The sequence below is a fragment of the Mercenaria mercenaria genome, chromosome 12 (assembly GCF_021730395.1).
Source record: "Mercenaria mercenaria strain notata chromosome 12, MADL_Memer_1, whole genome shotgun sequence".
NCBI classification, from domain to species: domain Eukaryota; kingdom Metazoa; phylum Mollusca; class Bivalvia; order Venerida; family Veneridae; genus Mercenaria; species Mercenaria mercenaria.
In genome coordinates, this window is record NC_069372.1 from 12,320,722 (window position 1) to 12,343,780 (window position 23,059).

Consider the following 23,059-nt stretch of genomic DNA (forward strand, 5'->3'; position numbering starts at 1 on the left):
GTTCACAAAACATTTTCAGTCTCAGCTGAGTTTGATAATGAAACTTTATTTGTCATTTATATCTACACATCATGTTTAAAACTGAACTTTAAGTTATCAACTATTTTCAAGTGACTATTCCGTATTGATGATCAGCCTCAGTTTGAATTTAACCTTAAAGTTTTAGTTAAATTGATATTAAAATTTTGAACTCAAACTCAGCTGAGACCGGAAAATGTTTTGTGAACACGGGGCCTGATCTGGCACATAGTGACAAGGAACTGGCGCCCAGCGAGTAGAGCTGGTACCAAGTGACCAGAACTAGCACCGAATGACCAGGATTGACACCTTATGACCAGACTGGCAACAAGTAACCAGAAATGACACACAGTGACCAGAACTGGAACGTAATGACCGGGACCAGTACCTATCGACCACAGGTGGCACCCAGTGACCAGAGCTGGTACTTAATGACCGGAATTGGCACCAATCGACAGGAGGTGGCATCTAATGAACAGAAGTGGCAACTTATGACCAGAAGTGGCACTAGAAGTGGCACCTAGTGAACATAGCACAAGCTCGATATTCTATACGCCGAACTGTCTGATTTTGATATTCTTGTCTCTCTGAAACCTGCATGAGTAACTTTCTCGTATCCGAAGATATACTAATACATTCATTTCATAAACCTGAACGCAAAGACCGTACTGGTGATTCTCATGGATATGTTATCTTGTATATAAAAGATAACATTCCCTACTTTCGCAGACGTGATCTAGAGATCAATCGCCTTGAATGTATATGGGTTGAAATAATGAGTTTTTTTATCGACTCCCAAGTTCAGATGGAATATACAACAATATCATAGAGGACTCCACTGGTCTAGCAATTGATAATAATATCCCTGATCTTATAGTCACTGGTGGCTTTAACTACAATGCCCGAGGTCCAGTTCCACATCGGAACATATTATCCATTACACAACAATTTAGTCTCGAACAACTAATTGACTAACCAACACATTTTACTGAGACTTCTCCGTCCTTACTAGATCTTATTTTCGTTTCAAATACAAAAAATGTAGCAGTAACGTTCTTCTCACTGGCATAGGAGAACAGTTCCTGGAACAGGAACAGCGCTATCACATCCCATTCTACGGCCTTCTCAAATTTCACAAACTTAAACAAAAGTGTTTCGATCGACTGGGAATATGATCGAGGCGATTACGACTGTCTGCGAGTAGACTACACAACTTTATTTGGAATAGCTGCTCTGTTCAGGATATAAACAAATACGCTTCTAACATAACTACCCAAATTTCTGCCATTGCAAAAACATAATATCCCCCACAAAAACATCAAAGTAAGACCCTGTGGCGTACCTTGGATGAATAATGAAATAAGGAAATACATACGCAAGCGTAAGAGAATTTACAGAAAAGCCAGAAAAATAAATTCACCTTACCAGTGGCAAAAAATTAGACAACTCCGTAACGAAACCGTTTTGCTGATTCGTAATGCAAAATCAAACTACTTCACAAAACTTTCAGACAAACTCAAAAATGGCTCATTTTCTTCTAAAGATTGGTGGAATACTTTAAAATCTTTCATTTTTAAATCAACCGACAACACTATTCCTCCACTACAATTCCAATACGCATCTCACCGCGCAATCTACAAGAAAGGTTATGCCACTCTGACTTTGATAAAGCTTACCTTCTCAACGAATACTTTCAGAAGCAGACATAAATTGATGACGGAAATCGAGACATCCCAGACCTCTATCCTTCAAACCAAGTCTTAAGTAATGTCTATCTTTATCCAACAGAAATAGAAGATGTTTTAAAGTCCTTAAAAGTTGACACGGCCGCAGGTTTTGACGGCATAAGCAATAGAATTTTTCTTGAAGCTTCTCATGAACTATCTTTTCATCTTTGTGATATTTTTAAAGCCTCATTACAACTCTCTATTGTACCAAATATGTGGAAAGAAGCTAATGTTAGCGCAATCTACAAGAAAGGTGATGCCACTCTTTTACTGGTAATAACCGTCCCATACCCCTCTTAAATACAATTGAAAAGGGTTTTGAAGGTCTTTTTTTTTAAGCATGTTTTCAATCACCTTCATGATTCTCGTTTTCTTACTCTAGTGCAATCTGGTTTCATTATAGATGACTCAACAGTCAACCGACTTGTCTACATATATGACACTCTCTGTAATGCTCTCGATAACGGTCTTGAGGTCCGAGTTGTCTTCTTCGACATCAGCAAAGCCTTTGACAAAGTCTGGCACAGAGGTCTGCTATGTAAACTTAAACATGCTGGGATTACAGGTGCTCTCCTTCATTGGTTTGAAAATTATCTTTCTAATAGTCGTAAACGAGTTTAAATCAAACTGGGCTTTTGTAAAAGCTGGCGTTCCTCAAGGATCAATCCTTGGTCCCTTACAATTCCTTATCTTCATAAATTATATTGTTGATGAAGTTAGATCATGTGTTAATCTTTTTGCTGACGACACAAATCTCTACGTTATAGTTGAGCAACAAGATACAGCGGCAGGTTTTCTTCAGTCTGACATTCAAACAATTTCCTCGTGGGCAGATAAATGGCTCGTCACATTTAATCCTGAAACTCTTTTGATATCTAGAAAAAGAAATGGCCAACTACATCCTCCTCTTCAAATGTATATTCAATACATACCTGAAGTAACTGAACACAAACAACTGGGAGTATTCTTGTCAAGTGATTGCTCCTGGCAACCTCAAATCAACTACGTTTTTAGAAAAGGCGTGGAAGAGGGTAAACATTAGACGCAAACTGAAATTCTCACTTGATCGCAGATTTCATGAAATGGTTTATCTTTACTTGAATATGCTGATGTGGTGTGGAGCAATTGTACTAAATATGAACTGGACCAACTTGATAAAATTTGAAATGAATGTTCACGCATTGCATTGGGTGCAACTAAACTTATCTCATTAGAAAACCTACAAAGAGAAACACATTGGGAAACTCTCTCAGAAAGACACTACAAACACAGACTCACTTGTTCTTCAACCCTCTTGACCCCAACATATCTGGTCTTCTCTTGTTCCTGACTCAGGAGACACACGTTACAATCTAAGAAATTCAGACGACATTCTGATATCATTACCTAGTAATTACTATACTCTTCAACACCTCTAACTTCTGGTATTATCCTCTTTCGTCTTAATTTTTCTTTAACAATAAAAAAAAGTAATGAATTGACAATCTGTGCACATTTTTTTTTCAGATAGCATTATTTTTTTCTAGTCCCGCTTTAGCCTTAAACTTATAATATGTCTACAATTTAATTGTCCGCGAAGGAGAAGAATTCTATAAGTTATCATCTCCTGGGTTATTATATTCAATGTATGACTATGTATCAATATATATATGTTTACTATTTGGTAATAAATATGTTTAAGCGAACGACCAAATCGGCGCCGATTAATCCGAACTGGCACCAGTGACCAGAGCTTGTACCATCTAACGACCTGAACTGGAACCTAAAGTCCAAAGCTGGCAACAGATCGGATCATAATAGGCACCTTATTATGCCACAACTTTTCTGTGGTGAATATGGATTTGGCATTGTTCATTCACCCGTCTGTCTGTCAGAGAAAATTTGTGTTCACATATCGCCAAAAATATTTGACCTACCGTATATACACTTAGCTGAAATGTTTTTTTAACAGTAAAAGGTGTACATAAGAGACAACATGGTCAAGCAGCTCATGCTGTTACTGAACAAATCATAAAATGACCATATCGCCCGGGGTGGTTCAAATGATATTGACTGTTTGGCTGTGAATATATTTCATGTCTAACTGTATCATGGAAACTACGATTTGTATTGAATACGAAGTTTCATGAAGATCCATATAAATCTCATTTTCTATTGTTTGGCCACCTAGTGATCTGCATTTTATGCGAAGGTGACCCCGTTTTGCAAATACTAAAGAAGTTATTTATCAGGAATACTGAATTCTATTGGATTCGTACACAGCAGTAATAATCCATATTTGGACGAGGCGAATTATATTTTTTTTTTTGTAATTATTTCCTATACAAGTCAATTTCATTGCAATGCAAAATGCCATTCATGGCACTTCATCAGCGGTACCTGTAGATTTCCCTAGAGATGTCAAAGGAGTCTTGCGTCCGAGTCCAAAGTTATAATGACAAGCATACATTTTCAAGCCATTTATTTGCACGTGTATGCAACACACCATTGTGTATTCAATAAAATATTTTACACTAATAACTGAAGTTTTCATTTTATCTATATCTCACTTAAGAGAATACATGTAGATCTTTTTGAATTTGCATAATGATAACAGTCATGCGTGGTACAATGAAAAATATTATAATAGTACAGACGATGAAAATCGAAATATCTTTCACATAGAGTGAACACAAAATACAGTTTTCACGAATGGCGTCGACAACAGTGAACATGTAAGATCTGGTGTTCGCCAGTTAAACATATTTTGATTTCAGATTTTTGAACCTCGTGTCTTGTGTATGCATTCGTTGTTTCATAATGGTGCAAAAATATATTTGATGATTTTCATTATGTTACCAGGGTTCATACATGAAGTTATAAAACTGTCTTTGGGGACCAGAGTTTTTGCGTCTGATTGATTTAAAATGTCTGATTATGTGTATTTAAGCACTAGGTCACATTTAAAATCTATTTACTAAAACAACATTCAGGAAATGCTCAAATAAATTTAAAACACAGTAGTCTAGGTCTTTGTAAAGACAATTTAAGCAATTAAACTATACCATAATCATATCAATAAACATTATTATTTGACTCATTTTAACAGTTTTTAACAACATGGAACAAGATCTATATTTCGGGCTTCTTCACATGCAAAACATCCCATTTGGCGAAAAGAATCCTCACAAACTTTAAACATTGCAGGAGCTGTAGATCTGCGAAGTGTTATCGGAGTCCGAGCTTTAGAGTAGGCAAGCATTGTTTCATAATTGACAAAAAATAACATGTCATTTCTATACATAATATTTATTATATCGAATGCGATAGTGTAAGTATCTGTTTGTATCGGAGTCTTGTTGCACTACTGCTTGAGTCCGTAGCCCAATTCAGCACCAGCCGAACAGCTTACATCTGCCCCTGTGGTGAATGTGGCTTCCGCTGCCAGAAACAAGCAGGTTTGGCCTATATCTCTAGGTTCAGCGACCCGCCGCAACACCTGTAAAAAACAACAACAAAAGAACTGGTGTGCCAAACGGAAAACTTTTTCCGCATAAACTTTCAGTACACGCCATATATTTGAAATTCCACGAGAGATCTAGATTTGTTCTTGTCAAATGCATAACAAAACTCAACAATTATCCAGACCCAAACGTTTTTAATAAATTATGATTTGACACGTACGGTAGAATTTTTGCATCTTTCTAATCCACCTTGTAAATCATCTTTAATGCAGTCTTCTAACAGCGGTGTTCGAACAGCTCCAGGAGATATTCTGTAAAATATATGAGCCGCGCCATGAGAAAACCAATATAGTGCGTTTGCGACCAGCATGGATCGAGACCAGCCTGCGCATCCGAGCAGTCTGGTCAGGATCCATGCTGTTCGCTTTCAAAGCCTATAGCAATTAGAGAAACCGTTAGCGAACAGCATGGATCCTGACCAGACTGCGCGGATGCGCAGGCTGGTCTGGATACATGCTGGTCGCAAATGCACTATGTTGGTTTTCTCATGGCGCGGCTCAATTATGATACAATTTACAATGAGAAACACACTGACAATACATGCTTTTTTAAAATAAAATTTGATATTTTAGTTATAATATTTTTTATTATGACTCCTGTCCAAAAAGATCTTAAAATTCCAGTCATTTGCCATTGTATCCAGAAACTAGTGAATCATCTTGACTTGAGGACACTTTACATGCACTCATTAGTATCATTTTTTGGCGAATGCCGTTATAAGAACGAATTCGTGACCTTGACCGACCCATGCCACGTGATTTCAGTTTGCAAATCAAACTACTTGATAACGCATTATAGATAATTTATCAAAATGAAAGATTTATGCAACACTCTGCCTGATTGGACGGGAGTGTCAATTTTTGTATCACTCCGCTGATTGTGCTACGCTGAGTGAAATGTAGACAAAGCGTTTATCCTAAACGACGCTGTTCACAGTTTTAAAGCTAACTTTCGCTCAGTATATTTAGCAAGAATATTGATATATCTCAAAATGATAACTAAGTTTAATAAATATGATAAAAACCTGTTCAAATACCAACATATATCAAATTAAAGAAAGAGCTGAATACGGTCTGCGTATCACATGAATAAGGGTGTGATAAGAGTCTTCTATGTAGGGAAGTGCTTTTTAAAAGATTTTCCTTGTTACAATTGTCGTCTGTATTTGAAAAGGTTTCTTGCTTTTGTGACTTATTCAGACTGCATATTAAAATGAGTACTTGTTTGCTTTGATATATTAGTATTTGTTATAAATCATTTTACTGATTTATTATATATGAATATTTTTCTTTAGTATGGTATGCAAATATTGAACTCAGTTGAAGTCTGTTTTACTATGTATATGCATATAATGACTGAATCTCATTACAGTGAAAAGAAGGTACGCTGCATACAGTTTATCTACGTGATATGACTACGGTCAAACTTTGCTTATGAATGTGTCCCTTGACCTTCACTTTTTTATAGGTGTGACGTTATTGTCCAAAGATTCAAGAATTAGCGAATATACATTTGTTAAAGCGGGATCAGTTGGCCTATTTTAGGGGCCGCTAAAATAAAAAATCCTTTGATTTTTTCTCATGTATTCTAATTAAACTTGATTTGTAGCATCTTTATTAGGCCCGCAGCCAACTTTGTTCAGTTGGGACATTTGACCCCTTTTAGGGGCTGCTAGAGCTAAAACTAGAAATGCCTTTAGACAGCGTCTCATGAACAGCTTGACGGATCTTTGTCATACTTGGTCTTGAGCATCATTATAAGATCCTCTTCCAAATTTATTTATATAGGAACTTGGGCCCTATTAGGGACCACTATAGCTAAAAGTAGATATGCCTTTCTTAGCATTAACCACTAAAATGTAATGGATTTTTATCAAACTTGGTGTGTAACAATATCGTAAGGTCTCCTGCTATTTTGTTACAAATGGGGATGGGGACCAATTTAGCTAAAAATATAAACACTTTTAATGACCTCTTCTCATGAACCGCTTGACGAATCTTCATAAAACTACTGCTGTAATTATTTGGCTAAGGATAAACGAAACAAAATTGCAACCCTACGAAACCTTTGTGAAAAATTTAAAGAGAACCATTTAAATTGTTAAAGAGCGGTGTTTAGTTTTGCATGATGAAAGATGAATGTTAGATGAAAATTTCATAAACTTCTTTCCTTATTTCAATTCGCCGACCATCTTTTTAAAGACATTTCTTGTTTAAGAATGAATCTACTGTTTATTGGTCATGCGGTGCCTGATAAAAAGTTTTTTTATTTTGCCCGAGACACACTTCAAAACGAGTGTCCTATAAGAACAAAAACGAGAAAATCAGCTTACGCATTAACACGAACGCCATGTTTTCCCTCGTCGGTTGCCAGTGCCCGTGTAAGCCCTACTACCCCACCCTGCAATAAACAGACGTTAGATTTAGATATTTTTTTTTATTATTGTTTTTTTTTTTAATTTTAACCCTTATCATGCTGGATACGATTGATTTTGCCCTTGCGACCAGTGCAGATCATGATCAGCCAGCCTGCACATCCGTGCAGTCTGTGTTCGCCATTCAGTCAGTATCGTTTTGGTACGCACCCCTTTTAACAGTTAATGAAAGATGGACAAGTTCATTATAGAAATTTAGCAGGGTAAGGGTTAAACTACTTTTTTTTTCAAAACCTTAGTAGAAGATGCATTGAATCTAAGGTTCATACGACAATGGACATTTGTACAATGTATAAGCATTTATAAATAAATAAGTCCAAAATATGCTGTTTGAAAAACACGTAATGCGAAATAAGCATTTTACTAAACGTGAGTGAACTAAAGTTAAAGATCCTAAATGAAATAGTTGTTGGTCTTTTCGTGGACATACCTGAAACTTATCTTAGTTGCTACATATTATACGACATCTGACAACGAAATTCCTAGTGACCTACCGTATCTCTAAGAGTATAAATGACAAAACCAGTAGTCTGACGAAAGTTTGACCTATTTAACACCAACAGAAAACCAAAGAACGCTGCAACTTTTGTATTGCACATCCATCCGATTAAGATATACATGTATATATGTTAATTTGTTTCGTTGGTTTTAACGTCGCAACGACATAATATAGGTCATATGGCGACTTCCCAGCTTTGTTGGTTGAGGAAGACCCCATGTGCCTCTCCGTGCATTATTTCATCACGTGCGGGCACCTGGGTAAAACAACCGACCTTCCGTAAGCCAGCTGGACGGCTTCCTCACATGAAGAATTCAACGCCCCGAGTAAGGCTCGAACCCACATCGATGAGGGGCAAGTGATTTGAAGTCAGCGACCTAACCATTCGGTCACAGAGGATTTGTTAAATTCACTGCATCACATACAGCAGTAAGGTGTATACAAATATACTAAGATCACATGGACAAAGCTGTTACATGGGAGGAGGGCTGGGAGGAGAATTTATTGTCAGACTGCAGGCTCAAGTTAATGAATTAACATGCCTTCTTCCTCTATGGGGACTTACGCCCATGGAGCATATAGACACTTACCTTCGTTGCGACATACATTCCTGGATATCATGGACACTTATCTTCACTTCAAGACATACATTTATGGACCATATGGAAGCCCATCTTCGTAGTGACACACTGGATCAAGTAAACACCGTACTTTGTGGCGCCATAAGTTTATCGATCTTACAGACGCTTATCTACGTGGACATACGTACACGGATCATATGGATACCCACCTTTGTGGCTACATACGTTCATGGATCATACAGACAATTACCTTCGTGGCGACATACGTTCATGGATCATATAGACATTTACCTTCGTGGCGACATACGTTCATGGATCATTCAGACATTTACCTTCGTGGCGACATACGTTCATGGATCATACAGACATTTACCTTCGTGGCGACATACGTTCATGGGTCATACAGACATTTACCTTCGTGGCGACATACGTTCATGGGTCATACAGACATTTACCTTCGTGGCGACTTACGTTCATGGATCATACAGACATTTACCTTCGTGGCGACATACGTTCATGGATCATACAGACATTTACCTTCGTGGCGACATACGTTCATGGATCATGCGGACACCTACCTTCATGACGACCATGTGAACACTGTCTTTGTAGCGGCATAGGTCATTGGATCATATGGAGACCTACCTTCGTGGCGACATCCGTTAATGAATCGTAAGTAGACACTACGTTCGTGGCGACACAGGTTCATGAATCATACGGACACCTACCTTCGTGGCGACATAAGTGACAGCCTCGCCCTGGCCTAATGTAAATGCTGCACTAGAAATATTTACGATAGATCCCTGTGTCCGTCGAAGGTAAGGTAGAGTGTACTGAAATATGAAATTAGTGAGATACTTGTTTTCAAAAAATCTATGATTTTGATAGTTTTGTTGTTGGTTTTGTGTAGCATAACAAAAAATCTTTAGCTTCTTACATCAATGTATCACTAAGTAGAAGGATAGATGTTACCGGAATAGTGCAAACATTGAAAAAAAAAACAGAGTTGATGTCATACTCGTACAACATGTGCAGCGTGTGTATACTCATCTCACACGTGTGTGTAACCTCACTTTTGTTATGTAGAAGTTAATACTATCAAACTCACGGTCCTCAGTACTTACTGCTACATGTACTATCTAAACTCCTCATATCATATAGTTTGAAAAATATAGTTACATTTTCTTTGTTCTTCCTTACGGTAAAAGTACAAAACTTAACAACAATGGTAAATATGATTAACATATTTATGATTTACCTTGCATGCGAGGTAATAGCCAACCAGATTTAAATCAAGGAGCTTGCGGAATTCGTCTGCTGAAAAACCGTCTATCGTTCGGGAAGGTGGATCTAAAAAGACATCGTTATTTTATGTCATTTTCTTTAATCACTCTTTTGTATGTTGCATGTTGCATGATTGTTATGTAATACTTGTAACTGGAACAGTGGCCAAGTGGTTAAAATGTCGACCGCTTAACCCGGAGGTCGAACGTTACTGGGGTCGCGACACCTTCTCATTTGACACCAGTACCACTTTTTCCAAGAAGACGATTCAAATGAGCCGCGCCATGTGAAAACCAACATAGTGCCTTTGCGACCGGCATGGATCCAGACCAGCCTGCGCATCCGTGCAGTCTGGTCATGATCCGTGCTGTTCTCTAACCGTTTCTCTAATTGCAATAGGCTTTGAAAACGAACAGCATGGATCCTGACCAGACTGCGCGGATGCGCAGGCTGGTCTGGACCCATGCTGGTCGCAAATGCACTATGTTGGTTTTCTCATGGTGCGGCTCATATAAGCTTTCATCACAATCGAGTTTAAATAACTTAACATCTGAAATGGAGTAACTGTCTTATCAAATTCACCAAAACTTACTACCAGCTACCACAAATTTCAAAATTAAAATTACAATTAACATGGTTATTCACAAAATGGCACAAGTAGACATTATGATCGTGGAATAATATCAAATACTAGTAATAAATCGTAAACTGCTTACGCCACCCTGCGTTGTTTACTAAGCAGTCAACCCTGTGGTATCTCTCAACCGTGGCTTCTACTGCAGCCTAAAATTTTAAAAACAGAACTACCTTTTGTACATGAAAGTTACACTCTCATATGATACAGCACAAGACTTTGTCATATGTTAAAGGCACACTTCTAAATCGATTCAATTTTTGTGCTGGATCTCGTATTACACGAAATATTTATTACTCGGAAAATTCGAACGATACTATTCGCTCAGGAGAAAACCAACATAGTGCGTTTGCGACCAGCATGGATCAAGACCAGCCTGCGAATCCGCGCAGTCTGGTCAGGATCCATGCTGTTCGCTTTCAAAGCCTATTGCAATTAGAGAAACTGTTAGCGAACATCATGGATCCTGACCAGACTGCGCAAACGCAAACGCACTATGTTGGTTTTCTCATGGCGCGGTTCAAATCTAATTAAAACGAAGAATCTCCTCAAAAAGTCAACTTGATCTTTTTTTCTTCAAGACTGGTATAAATTTTGTTCACAGAGACACTAGATTAAAATAGTAGTGTGTTGATGGAACGAGTACTGACATGGAAGATTAAAGTAATCAAATTGAAATCAACATTTTAAGGTAGTGGACGCCTAAATACACTATGATTGCGTATTCCCGGTAGGCAATTAGGAATTCTTCGGAGGTAAAGTAGCTGGACGCGATAATAACTTTCCGTAAAAAAAACCCGGAAACTGTCGAAATCGCTCACGGAGAGAATGTCACAACGGCTCCACTACCTTAATTAAACATATTATAATCGGGTGTAGTACTTGAATTTCCTCTTCCTTTGTCATATCGCAGTGGATGTAAAATACTTCTCCTGGACCTTCCGCCTTCATTGTTTCACCGACCGCATCTTTAACATTTCAAAAGCAAAACTATAACTTATTATTTCCGACTGAACAGAATCAAATAGAACAGAGACAGTGTAAAGAAATTAACGTTACATTCTGAAGTCTAGCTTTTAATGATGTCAATTCGACTTTCAAATTCAAATTCACCTTTGCGATGGTATCATTTAGATTCATATCTTGTGATGACCCAATATAACATGTATATTTACACTACGGAAGTGTATTATTTAGGTGTAAAAGATGTTTTTCTTCTAACTTTATAAAAAAGAGCATACATATGTGTCTTACCATCGATATCTAATACAGCCACTTTTCCACCATTTTCAGCTGGAAGTCAGATATTACAAAATACATGAAGATAAGTGTACACATATCTTAAAGCTGTACTACGGTCATCTTTCACTAAACTATTTTGTCATCGGGTATTGTTTTAAGTCTAGAAAGTCCGTTTGTTCGTTCGTCTGTCCGTTAGCAATTTCGTGTCCGCTCTGTAACTCTTGAACCCCTTGAGGATTTCAAAGAAACTTGACACAAAAGGTCACCACATCGAGACGACATGCAGAGCGCATGTTTTGGATGGCTCGCTTCAAGGTCAAGGTCACACTTAGGGATCAAATGTCATATGACTTTGTTTCTTGTCCGCTCTGTAGCTCTTGAACTGCTTGAAAGACTTTAAAAAAAACTGTAGCTCGATGAACTGCTTGAGGGATTTTAAAGAAACAGCACAAATAGCAGAACGCATGTTTTGGATGGTTCGCTTCAAGGTAAAGGTCACAGTTAGGGTTAAAAGTCATACCTTCGGACGTATACTGTTCCGCATGGCGGTGCCATTCATTCCTCATTACGTTGAATGTATTCTTAGGTAAGAGTTTACGAGGACAATTTGCTCTATGAATGTAGACTCTAAGTTGTTACATTGTATAACCGAGTTAACTCACCAGTTACAGAAACATGATCTTGTTAATAGTAGATTACAAAGTTGTACTAAAAAACTGTGTGACACAACTAGAGAGTTATAGGCTACAGATGCCGCGAGAAACATAAATGCACGAATCTATATATGTACACATGTATTCAAATGAAATACTAAAGAAGATTTTCTGTCATTTTAGGCTGTTAAATGAATTAATAATTTCCTAGATTTACGTCAGCTCGACACATTTTTTCGGCCAGTATGATTTTCCAGCTCTTGACATAGAGGATGACTACTTCGGCCATTATTTCGGCCACTGGCGGGTACCTGGGTAGAACCATCGACCTTCCGGAAGCCATTTGGATACGTCGATTTACAGATGTGCATCAAAATACAAATGTATTTACATTTGTTACTACTTAAACTACCCGCATCTAATGAAAAATAAAGGTGTTTATAATTGGCGATAGCAGGGACAGTACCCTTTTTATGTTTTTTCTTTCTATTTCATTCTTTCTTTTTTTGGTCAGTAGCTTTGTTGTTTTTTCTTGGAAAACTTTTTTGAGTTCCATTTCCAAAAAATCCTTTTGTTTGAGAAAATCCACATACACATGTATATATTTATTTTTTTCTTAATATCAAGAAGACTAAGACTGCATATGCGCATTTAATGTGTATGTCCATGTTTTTGCTGGAATTCAAAATATACATTGTTGTATATTAAATAAATTCATATTGTAAGTTTAACAGGTGGATGGCTCTCCGATCCCTATTGATACCATTTACGAGTATAATAGACGTTGATACCATCTGGACCTCAAAAATACTGATAATGTAATGTCATGGTTGGCAACTTCATACATAGATAATGTATAAGATAACAAAGTTTAATGAGAAAACAAAATTGCACGTAAATAATAGAGTGCTCTAAATGCAGCCAGCATCATAAATAACCGTAAATAGCTATCACGTATGTACCCGGGTCACGATTTCTGTCCCGATATTGATTTGCTCGCGGCGCGTGACTTGCGTTGCTATTTAGAATTTGTACTTTAATCAAACAAAAAAAAAAAAAAAAAAATACAACGTAGAATGCAAAGGTCGAATATAATTTACGTAACTCCCGGGTATTTGAAGGTACGGTACAACTGCACGTATTATCATGGGCGTACATATACCGCGGCGTCCCAGTTAGTCTGGCTACCGACTAGAAAATCTTTCTTTTTTTTTTTTTGAATCATTTCTCTTGATATTTCGTGCGTTTTTTTTTTTTTACAAAAGACATGATTGTTTAGAAAGACATGATTATACAAAACTTGAACAGCCTCAGGAATTATCTCCTGTGAACAAAATGTAGGGTCTGGAGACAAACTACGATCCAGCCGGAAATAATCCGATTGATATCAATCAGTTTCAAACTTGTATTCCGAACAGTTACCAACATCTGTTATAGTGTAAAACGTAATGTCAGCTATTCTTTATAGAATACATGGTTATTATAATAGAAGCTCGTTCTGGGATGCTGTATTCGGTTCGAGTGGATTTTGCCAGATCGGGTCTTACGGGGCACGTAAGCGCCGAGTGTGATCCGGCTTTGCAAAATTCACAGAGCTGAATACAAAATCCTAGGTCTAGCTACACTGTTATAATGACCCTCAACCTTTTTGCCGTATTTAACGAAATATTTTATGTGCGCTATTTATAGAACTGTGTCTGGTCATGCATATTAACGAAAGTAGTCCGGTACATACAATATTAAAGGTACAATACGGATCTTTTTCTGCGTGTTCATATTTACTTGTGAAATTCAAGCCGTTTTTTTTTCAGAATTTATATAGGTATATGATAAAACTTTATATTAAAAAAAAAGAAAAAAAAAGAGGTTTCGATTCCACGAATCAGTGCGTTTAGCCCGTCAGACACAAAGGCCTTGTTAAGCCGTTGAAGAAATAATGCAACAAACTATCCCTACAAACGCATATTTTGAGCCAATATAGTCTAAAGTATACAAAAAAGAGAAACACTCAGCCCAGATTTTAAATATAAAATGAAATAACAAATGAGGTGCCACAGTGAAAAGCATTGACAGTATGCTTCTTCTTCTTCTTATTATTAAATTATTATTATTGACAAGTCTGTAACTAAAACTGTTGCACGAAAAAACTGAATACTTACCAAAGACATCAACACAACCCCTTCCAATACCTTTACATCCCCCTGTTACTATGGCAACTTTGTCCTGAAATCTCAGCCGAGATGCCATCTTATCGGCGGCACATGTATTCACACATCGAAACGCTATATTTTGCTGAAAGATAAGACAGGTTTTAAATGGAGTACAACGCCTTATTTAAATGTATTCGCTGAAATCATCAGAAATTTGTATGTTTTTACACTTGGGAAGTATAATAAGCTATATAAATTTTGGGAAAGGTCATATACATCTCTTAATCTCCTTTTTAAATCAAAGAGTTATACAAGTATTAAATATATCAAAATAGATACACACATTTGATCATCTATAAATAAAATTTAGAGTTTATCTATTATCAGGGTCACTCAAGTTCATTTTCGAAAGACCATGCTGTAGTATAGCTAATTTTCATGTAATAAAATTCAAACCACAGAGAGCACTTCTGGCAGGCAATTGCAACAGGCTATTCTGCCACATCATAGTACAAACTTGACGATCATGTATATGAAAAAGAAAAAGAAAATAAAAACGCAAAAAGATAATTTTATACATGTCTTACTAAAACGTATGAGTCGGATTTTACGGCGATTCGACAGAAAAAAAGGGGATCATATATATACCGCCGAGTCATAATAAAAAGGTGCTTATTATCTGACTTGTATTTCTAAGAACTCAATGAATCCAACACTAAATAACTGCTTATTACATACCGCACTATTAACAGTAATTAATAAACGTCCTCGGAAACGGTTATTACTGCCGCCACTGGGGGACTTATAATATACAGCCGCGTCTCCACACCCTATTACCTGATGTCCACCACGCCGAGGGATGCGGCTGCCACAGAGGTCAGAAATCAATAACGATGAGTAGTGATGTTAGTCTTTTGAGCTGTATTTTTTCATTTCGACTTTCCATGAAAATATTCTGGTGCAAGCATACGTGTAAATGCCTTAACATATTATATAATTAATCCTGGTCGCCAACTTTGCGAAATAAAGAAGTATTCAGCTGTTTAAATTGGACGTTTATTAAAATTGATGCGAAGATCATATTCAACGGCCCAATTCGAAGTGTTTACAAAATAATTTGATCGGGTTTACCTCACAAGTCAAACGATCAATCATCTGGGGATAACCCTGGCAAGTTTCAAGTCTGTCCGTACGTCTACACCGACGTTATGACCCTCCAAAGGGACCCGGGTATAGTTACGTATGATAAACTTTACCGCAGAGGGCATTTTTAAATGATGCCCATCCCACCGAGGAGTCAAAATATAGGATACCGTTTACGGCAGAGGGGAATTTGGTGTAAAAACGTCTATTTTGGATGTTTGTTTCGCTTTTAAGTCTTGGGAGGTCATGGAATCATTTGCAGTATGCATTGTTTATATACTTATGTTTAATAATGGGCGATTTTCAATGGCGAACACCAATGTAACACAGTGTTAATCAGTCTAGATTAATTGTATTTCTATCTCCGACATTGCCTACTATCTGCTACATGTATAGATTGGTTCTGCTGCTGTAAATGTTCATTTTGTAAATTCATTTTTGTTCCAATTTCTTTTATGATGAAATATACAGAAATAATGATATCTTAAGTCCTGATACTTGCGTTCTTGCAAGATTCTGTGTTGAAGTTACGGTTGATATTAGGTATTAAATAGTTTTGCATTTATTATATACAGCTTTCATTTAAATACACATCAGATAATATAGTTAAACACAGTTTGTCGAGTAGTATATTTAAGCATATATATTTGAAATGCATGAGAATTGTTTAAAAAAAGCTAAGACACTGATTTGCAGCTTACGAGTGATTGACCATTTAAGTACATGGAACTGGAATAAGATGAAAACATTTGGAATGCTGGATATAGGACAGAAAACATATACCGACGTGATTCCAAATGAAGGTGAAATATTCATTTCTAGTGACCAGCGTGTTGGCATGTATCGAAGTTACAGGGCAAAATATCAAAATTGAATACATCTTTAAAGTTTTCAAGAGAAATCGATCAGAATGAAATCTTCATTTCAGATAGTAACTTGGTAATAACAGATGGTTCAGTTATTTCCATTGCATTTTGATAGATCTCTCTTGACATGACAATTAACTAAATGGTCAATCACTCCAGTGTTAACTTCAAAATCATTGTTACAGTAATAACACGTGTATGTCTTCATCTTTGGTTCTGAAATTGAATACAAAATAAATTGTTTAGAACATTTCTGTAAACGATTAATGAATAACAGCTTTATTTAGAACCGATCACTTGACTTATGCCACTGACAACAAATATATTTAAATTTTCTAGCCTAACGGATCTTTTATGTAGAACTATGTTACTATCAGTAGCCTCTTAGTACGAAAGCTTGATAATGCAAAACAATTTGATATTTGATATTAACCTTTATTACATACTCGTTTCTATTCCCGGTTAAGTCACACTGGTACCGGAAACGTCAATATTTTTCCATATACTGACGCCTGAATTTCATATCGGGTGCGTGACGTAATTCAGTGTGTGCTGTTGCCCTTTTTTCTATTTAGTTTAGTATTGTCAGTCCTATTCAGGCTATTGAACAAATTTATGATATTTGCATTATATTTATACATGTAGATGTGTATGTAATAAAAAGGTTATTATCTTTGCATCGGAAAATATGTACTCGTTCTTCAGTGGAAGAATATTGCGCTCCTAAAGTCGCGCAATATTTCCACTGAAGAACTCGTGCATATTTCCCGATACAAAGCTAATAACCTATAAATATTCAACACTGAATCCAGCAAGAACGCAAGTACCAGGACTTAGGATTTCATTGCTGGCAGCAAATGTCTGTATATTATGATAAAAAAGAAACAAAAATGATTTTACAAAACGAAGACTTTCAGTGGCAAAACAACTCTATACATGTACAGTATCAGATTGTATGCAATGTAGGAGATATATATAATCTAGACTGATTGCAAAACGATTTATCATTTAATATAAACCTAAAATTCAACACTGAATCCAGCAAGAACGCAAGTACCGATACCATCAGGACTTACGATATCATTATTTCTGTATATTTCATGATAAAAGAAATTGAAACAAAATTGAGTTTACAAAACGAAGACTTATAGTAGCAAAACAACGTCGGAGATAGATAGAAGTTCAATCTAGACTTATTACCATCGTGTTACAGCGGTGTTCGCCATTGAAAATCGCCCATTATTAAACACAAGTATAAACAATTCCATGACCTCCCAGGTCTCAAAAGCAAAACAAACAGCCAAAATAGACATTTTTACACAAAATTTCCCTCTGTCGTAAACGATATCCTATTTTTTGACTCCTCGGTGGGATGGGCATCATTTAAAAATGCCCTCTGCGGTAAAGTTTATCATACGTGACTGTACCCGGGTCCCTTTGGAGGGTCATAACGTCGGTGTAGACGTACGGACAGACTTGAATCTTGCCAGGATTATCCCCAGATGATTGACCGTTTAATGTGTGAGGTAAACCCGATCAAATTATTTTGTAAACACTTCGAATTGGGCCGTTGAATATGATTTTCGCATCAATTTTAATAAACGTCCAATTTAAACAGCTGAATACTTCTTTATTTCGCGAAGTTGGCGACCAGGATTAATCATATAATATGTTTAGGCATTTACACATATGCCTGCACCAGAATATCTTCATGGAAAGTCGAAATGAAAAAATACAGCTCAAAAAACTAACACCACTATTCACCGTTATTGATTTCCTACCTCTGTGGCAGCCGCATCCCTCGGCGTGGTGGACATCAGGTAATAGGGTGTGGTTTCACTAGGTGTGACATTATGCCCAGAAGTCACACCCTGGCGATTTATTAACCTCATTATTATATGAGCCACGCCATGGGAAAACCAACAGTGGGTTTGCGACCAGCATGGATCCAGACCAGCCTGCGCACCCGCGCAGTCTGGTCAGGATCCATGCTGTTCGCTATCAGTTTCTCCAATTGCATTAGGCTTTGAAAGCGAACAGCATGGATCCTGACCAGACTGCGCGGATGCGCAGGCTGGTCTGGATCCATGCTGGTCGCAAACCCACTATGTTGGTTTTCATATGGCGTGGCTCATTATGATTGCAGTTAAGTGGCTAGAACAGGGCCATTCAGGTCCAGACGTTATTGACAAACATGCATGTTAATTAACAGGTACATACTGACCGGGGCGATAATGGTCCAAACTAATACTACAATTTTATTAACCAATTGAGTACATATAAGATAAGATAGATAAGAAATCTGTTTATTAACGTGACCTGTGTGAGCATATTTAACAATTAAACACACCCGATCCAATGGGCTTATAAGTCACCAGGAAATGCAATACAAAGAACATGCCTTATGTCACATGAATTTTTTTTCTGAAACTATAAAGAGAGATAATCAATTATTTCAATATCATACCTAATACAACATTGTAATAAAAAGCACATAACAGATGTGGATCATGAATATAAATACACATAAATACATAATAAATATACTGAAAATAAGCAAATTATATACAGGCCTTGTCATTTGTCCCAGATGATCAGACGCCTTGGGTCAATTAGACCATAACAAAACAATGAGTACAAAAATGATTTGTTTATGTATTAACAGACTTAAAATAAATTACAAATGTTATTTTCGAATTTGCCAAGGATTAAGAAACAGAAGTGGAGGAGCGGCAACCAGGTTGATACTGACACTTCATGCCAAAATTCAGCTGTTGAAAACTATTTCAACACCGTTTTTTCATCTTTGATATAGATCTATAGTAAGGCTGGAAAATACAGTAATAGACAGACAAGCCAAGTAAGCATATTTAAATCAATTCGACTGCTTTTAACTGGTAAAATATCGTGTCAGATAGTTTTGTTTGTATGTTGCTACATACCGTAAAAGGTTAAGGGAAAGAAATACAAAGTGAACAGCTACGTTTAAATCAATGTAATTTAATTCCATGCAGACAAAGGTCACTGCATGCTTAACCAGTAGAAATGTTATAATCTACTTTAATATTCGCCAAAGCTGATGAATAATGTCCTACAAAATCAATAACTGAAATTGCACAATGCTCTAAACATAAGCACATTAACAATTATGTTTGTAAATAATGCAAATTCGCCATGCAATGTAGATAACATACACGAGTAAACATACATAAATCAAAATAAAATTTCTGCCCTACAGATTACAGTTGCGGTGAAATACTTCACAGGTGTAAACGACTTCTTTGATCTACCACATACACAAATGGTAAAGAATAAATAAAGGTAAACAACCGTATTAAGGAAATATCTATCGGGAGTAGGTATAACAATAAAAGGGAAGCAACTTAGTTAAACACAATATGATAGGATTAATATATCTATTACAGTAGCTCGAGCTGCATTCTCGCATACCAGAGGTCTACCGTGGTTCCCCGGATGAACCTCTGATGGATGAGAATGCTCGAGCTGGGGTTCTGTATTCGGCTATTTTTGCCAGATCGGATCTAACGAGGCGCGCTAGCGCCGAATGTGATCCCACGAGAGCAAAATACAAAAATCCCAGATCTAGCTATGAACCTTTTATTATATACCTCTACCTTTTGTTTGTTGTTTTGTTATTGAACGAAATCTTCAATGTTTATCGATATTAAAATGGAACTAAGTGAAGTTTTTATGTGTGCTATTTATAGAACTTTGTCAGGTCATGCATAATAATGAAATTAGTCCGGCAGCATACAATACGGAAGGTACAATAGTAGTATTAGAAATACCGATTTTAAAACAATATAACCCCCCCTGACCCCTTGTCCCTATTCTATAAGTGGACTTTAACCTTGCCCTAAAATTAAAATACTAATTTGGTACCCTTAATACCCTGAAAATCTTTTAAATCTTTAGTTAAACCGAATGAAAACCTTTGGTTTAACCAAAAAAAAGATTTAATCTTTGGTCCGGACTGACCAATGCTGGACAATTAAAAACCCAGTTAAAACCAACTAAAAAGTTTTAAATACATATGATATAGATGAGTTTACAGAATAAAATATATTGTTTGAAAGAAAGAAGATTTACTGATAATATAAATCCTCATTATGTTACAACAAAAAACGGGAGAAAAATGATAAAGGCTACTTGTTCATCTTGTGGAAAAATGAAATCAAAGTTTGTTAAAAGTACAGGGGGTAATTTAGATATTCACAAAGCAATGTTACCTTTATTACCTAAGAAAGGTTTAACACTTCCAGGATATAATTATTGTGGGCCAGGAAATCCCCTAGATAATGGACCCCCTGTCAATGAACTGGATGCAGTATGTATGGACCATGATTTTTGCTATGACAGTGGTGTAAAAAAGGGTACATGTGATAAGCAAATGCTTTCCAATTTAAATAAAACTAAATCAAAAACATTTGGAGAAAAGATTGCAAAACATTTAGTTGTAAAACCAGCTATCAAAACGAAATACACACTTGGTCTCGGACAAAAATCAAAAAACGGGAAAAGGGGGTAGAGCAAACTTTTACTACCCCCGAAATAAATTGGAGCGATGAATTAGCAGAAGAATTACACAAACCAATTAAAAGAAAATTTAGGAAACGAAGAGTGATAGTTAATGATATTGATGATACTTGGTCAGCTGATTTAGTTGACATGCAAGCTTTTTCAAAATATAATAAAGGAGAAAAAGTACTGTTAACCGTTATTGATATATTTATTAAATATGCTTGGGTTATTCCATTAAAGAAAAAAAACTGGAGAATCTGTTACGAAGCATTTGAAAAAATAATTTTAGAAGGACGATTACCAGTAAATTTATGGGTAGATGAAGGAAAGAATTTTATAATAAAAAAATTGAATCATTTTTGAATAAAAATAAGATTAATATGTACCTTACATTTAATGAAGGAAAGGCTGTAGTAATGAAAGATTTAATAGAAGTTTAAAAGAATAATGTGGAAATATTTTACAGCAAATAATACTTATATTTATTTAGAAAATTTTTGCAGGATATGGTTGATAAATAAACAAAACAAAACATTTAATATAAAAATGACACCAACCGAAGCTAGTAAAAATTTAAAATAAAGGTACTGTTTACTTTAATTTATATGGTGTTTTTAAAGATACCAAAGAGTAAAACAAAATTTAAAAATTGGTGACCGAGTTCGCTTAAGTAACTTAAAAGACATTTTGGAAAAAGGATATACACCAAACTGGACAGAGGAAATATTTATAATTTATAAAATTAAAAATACAAATCCCGAACATACCCTATTAAAATTTAAATAATGAAATATTAAAGGGTTCTTTTTATGAACAAACTTTTACCTACTACACAAGAAGTTTTAGAATAGAAAAAGTTATTAGACGAGACTATAAGAAAAAACAAGCTTTAGTAAAAGGGAAAGGTTACAATGAAAAATTTAATATTTGGGTACCATTTAGTGAATTGAAAGAAATTTAATTTAAAAATATAATTATTAAATGGTCCATAAAAATTTAATTTCTAATAAGGGAAAATAGAAACATTAGATCATTTAAATCATTCACTTAACAAAAACTAGCTGCGCTTACAGAAAAAGTTATAAATTTTTTTGGAGAGTAAGTCCCGGATTATATATTACAGCAGTGTTTTGGTTTTTTCAGCTGCATTAGCATTTTGTTACAGCTTTCCTATATTTGTAGCATTTTGCTGGCGCTGTTCCATCAGTAATTACCATATTTACAAACAGACTAAAACTTGACGACAAGAAATTTATTTTAAAAGCACACATCACAAAATAAAACAACTAAAAAACAAAAGCACGGTTTGGGAAAAAGTAAATAAAAGAAGAAGAGAAACAAGTTTATTCAGGATTTTTTTACAATACTATTAGAAATTGCAGGAAGAAAAAAATATTCAATGCCTTTTGAAACGTATATGAAGGAATTTAAATTAACCGGATATAAAAGTAAAAAAAAGAAGAGCGGTTTTAAAAAATTTTACGTGTGTTTTTAGGATTTTTTTCTATAAGTATATTATATATAGATGGTTAATGAAAGGTAAAATAATGATTATGTCAAAATTATCTAGCACTTAGGAGAAATAATGAACCCCAGATAAAAATTCATTTAAGAAAGTTTTTAAAAAGAAGAAATGTTTTAATCAAAAACTTGACAAATAGTTAGCGTGATTATAAAAACCATGTCATTGATAAATTACAAAATGTTATAGATCCTTTCTTCGTAAAAGAATTTTATTTGAATGGACTGTGGTTGTCTTTAACTGAGAAGAAAATGCTGAAAG

General features: G+C 35.8%; 1 protein-coding gene across 1 annotated transcript; it reads right to left on the minus strand.

Moving 5' to 3' along the window:
* Positions 1 to 4,191: 4,191 nt before the first annotated feature.
* LOC123535036 (17-beta-hydroxysteroid dehydrogenase 14-like) lies at positions 4,192 to 20,115 on the minus strand. Its single transcript, XM_053519235.1, has 10 exons — positions 19,978 to 20,115; positions 14,735 to 14,867; positions 11,935 to 11,973; positions 11,563 to 11,648; positions 10,763 to 10,829; positions 10,021 to 10,112; positions 9,491 to 9,595; positions 7,581 to 7,648; positions 5,409 to 5,499; positions 4,192 to 5,223 (listed from the first exon to the last, which is right to left on the minus strand). Exons 2-10 carry the CDS (start codon positions 14,820 to 14,822, stop codon positions 5,089 to 5,091), a joined length of 771 nt encoding a protein of 256 aa, XP_053375210.1. The 5' UTR covers positions 14,823 to 14,867; positions 19,978 to 20,115; the 3' UTR covers positions 4,192 to 5,088.
* Positions 20,116 to 23,059: the final 2,944 nt, after the last annotated feature.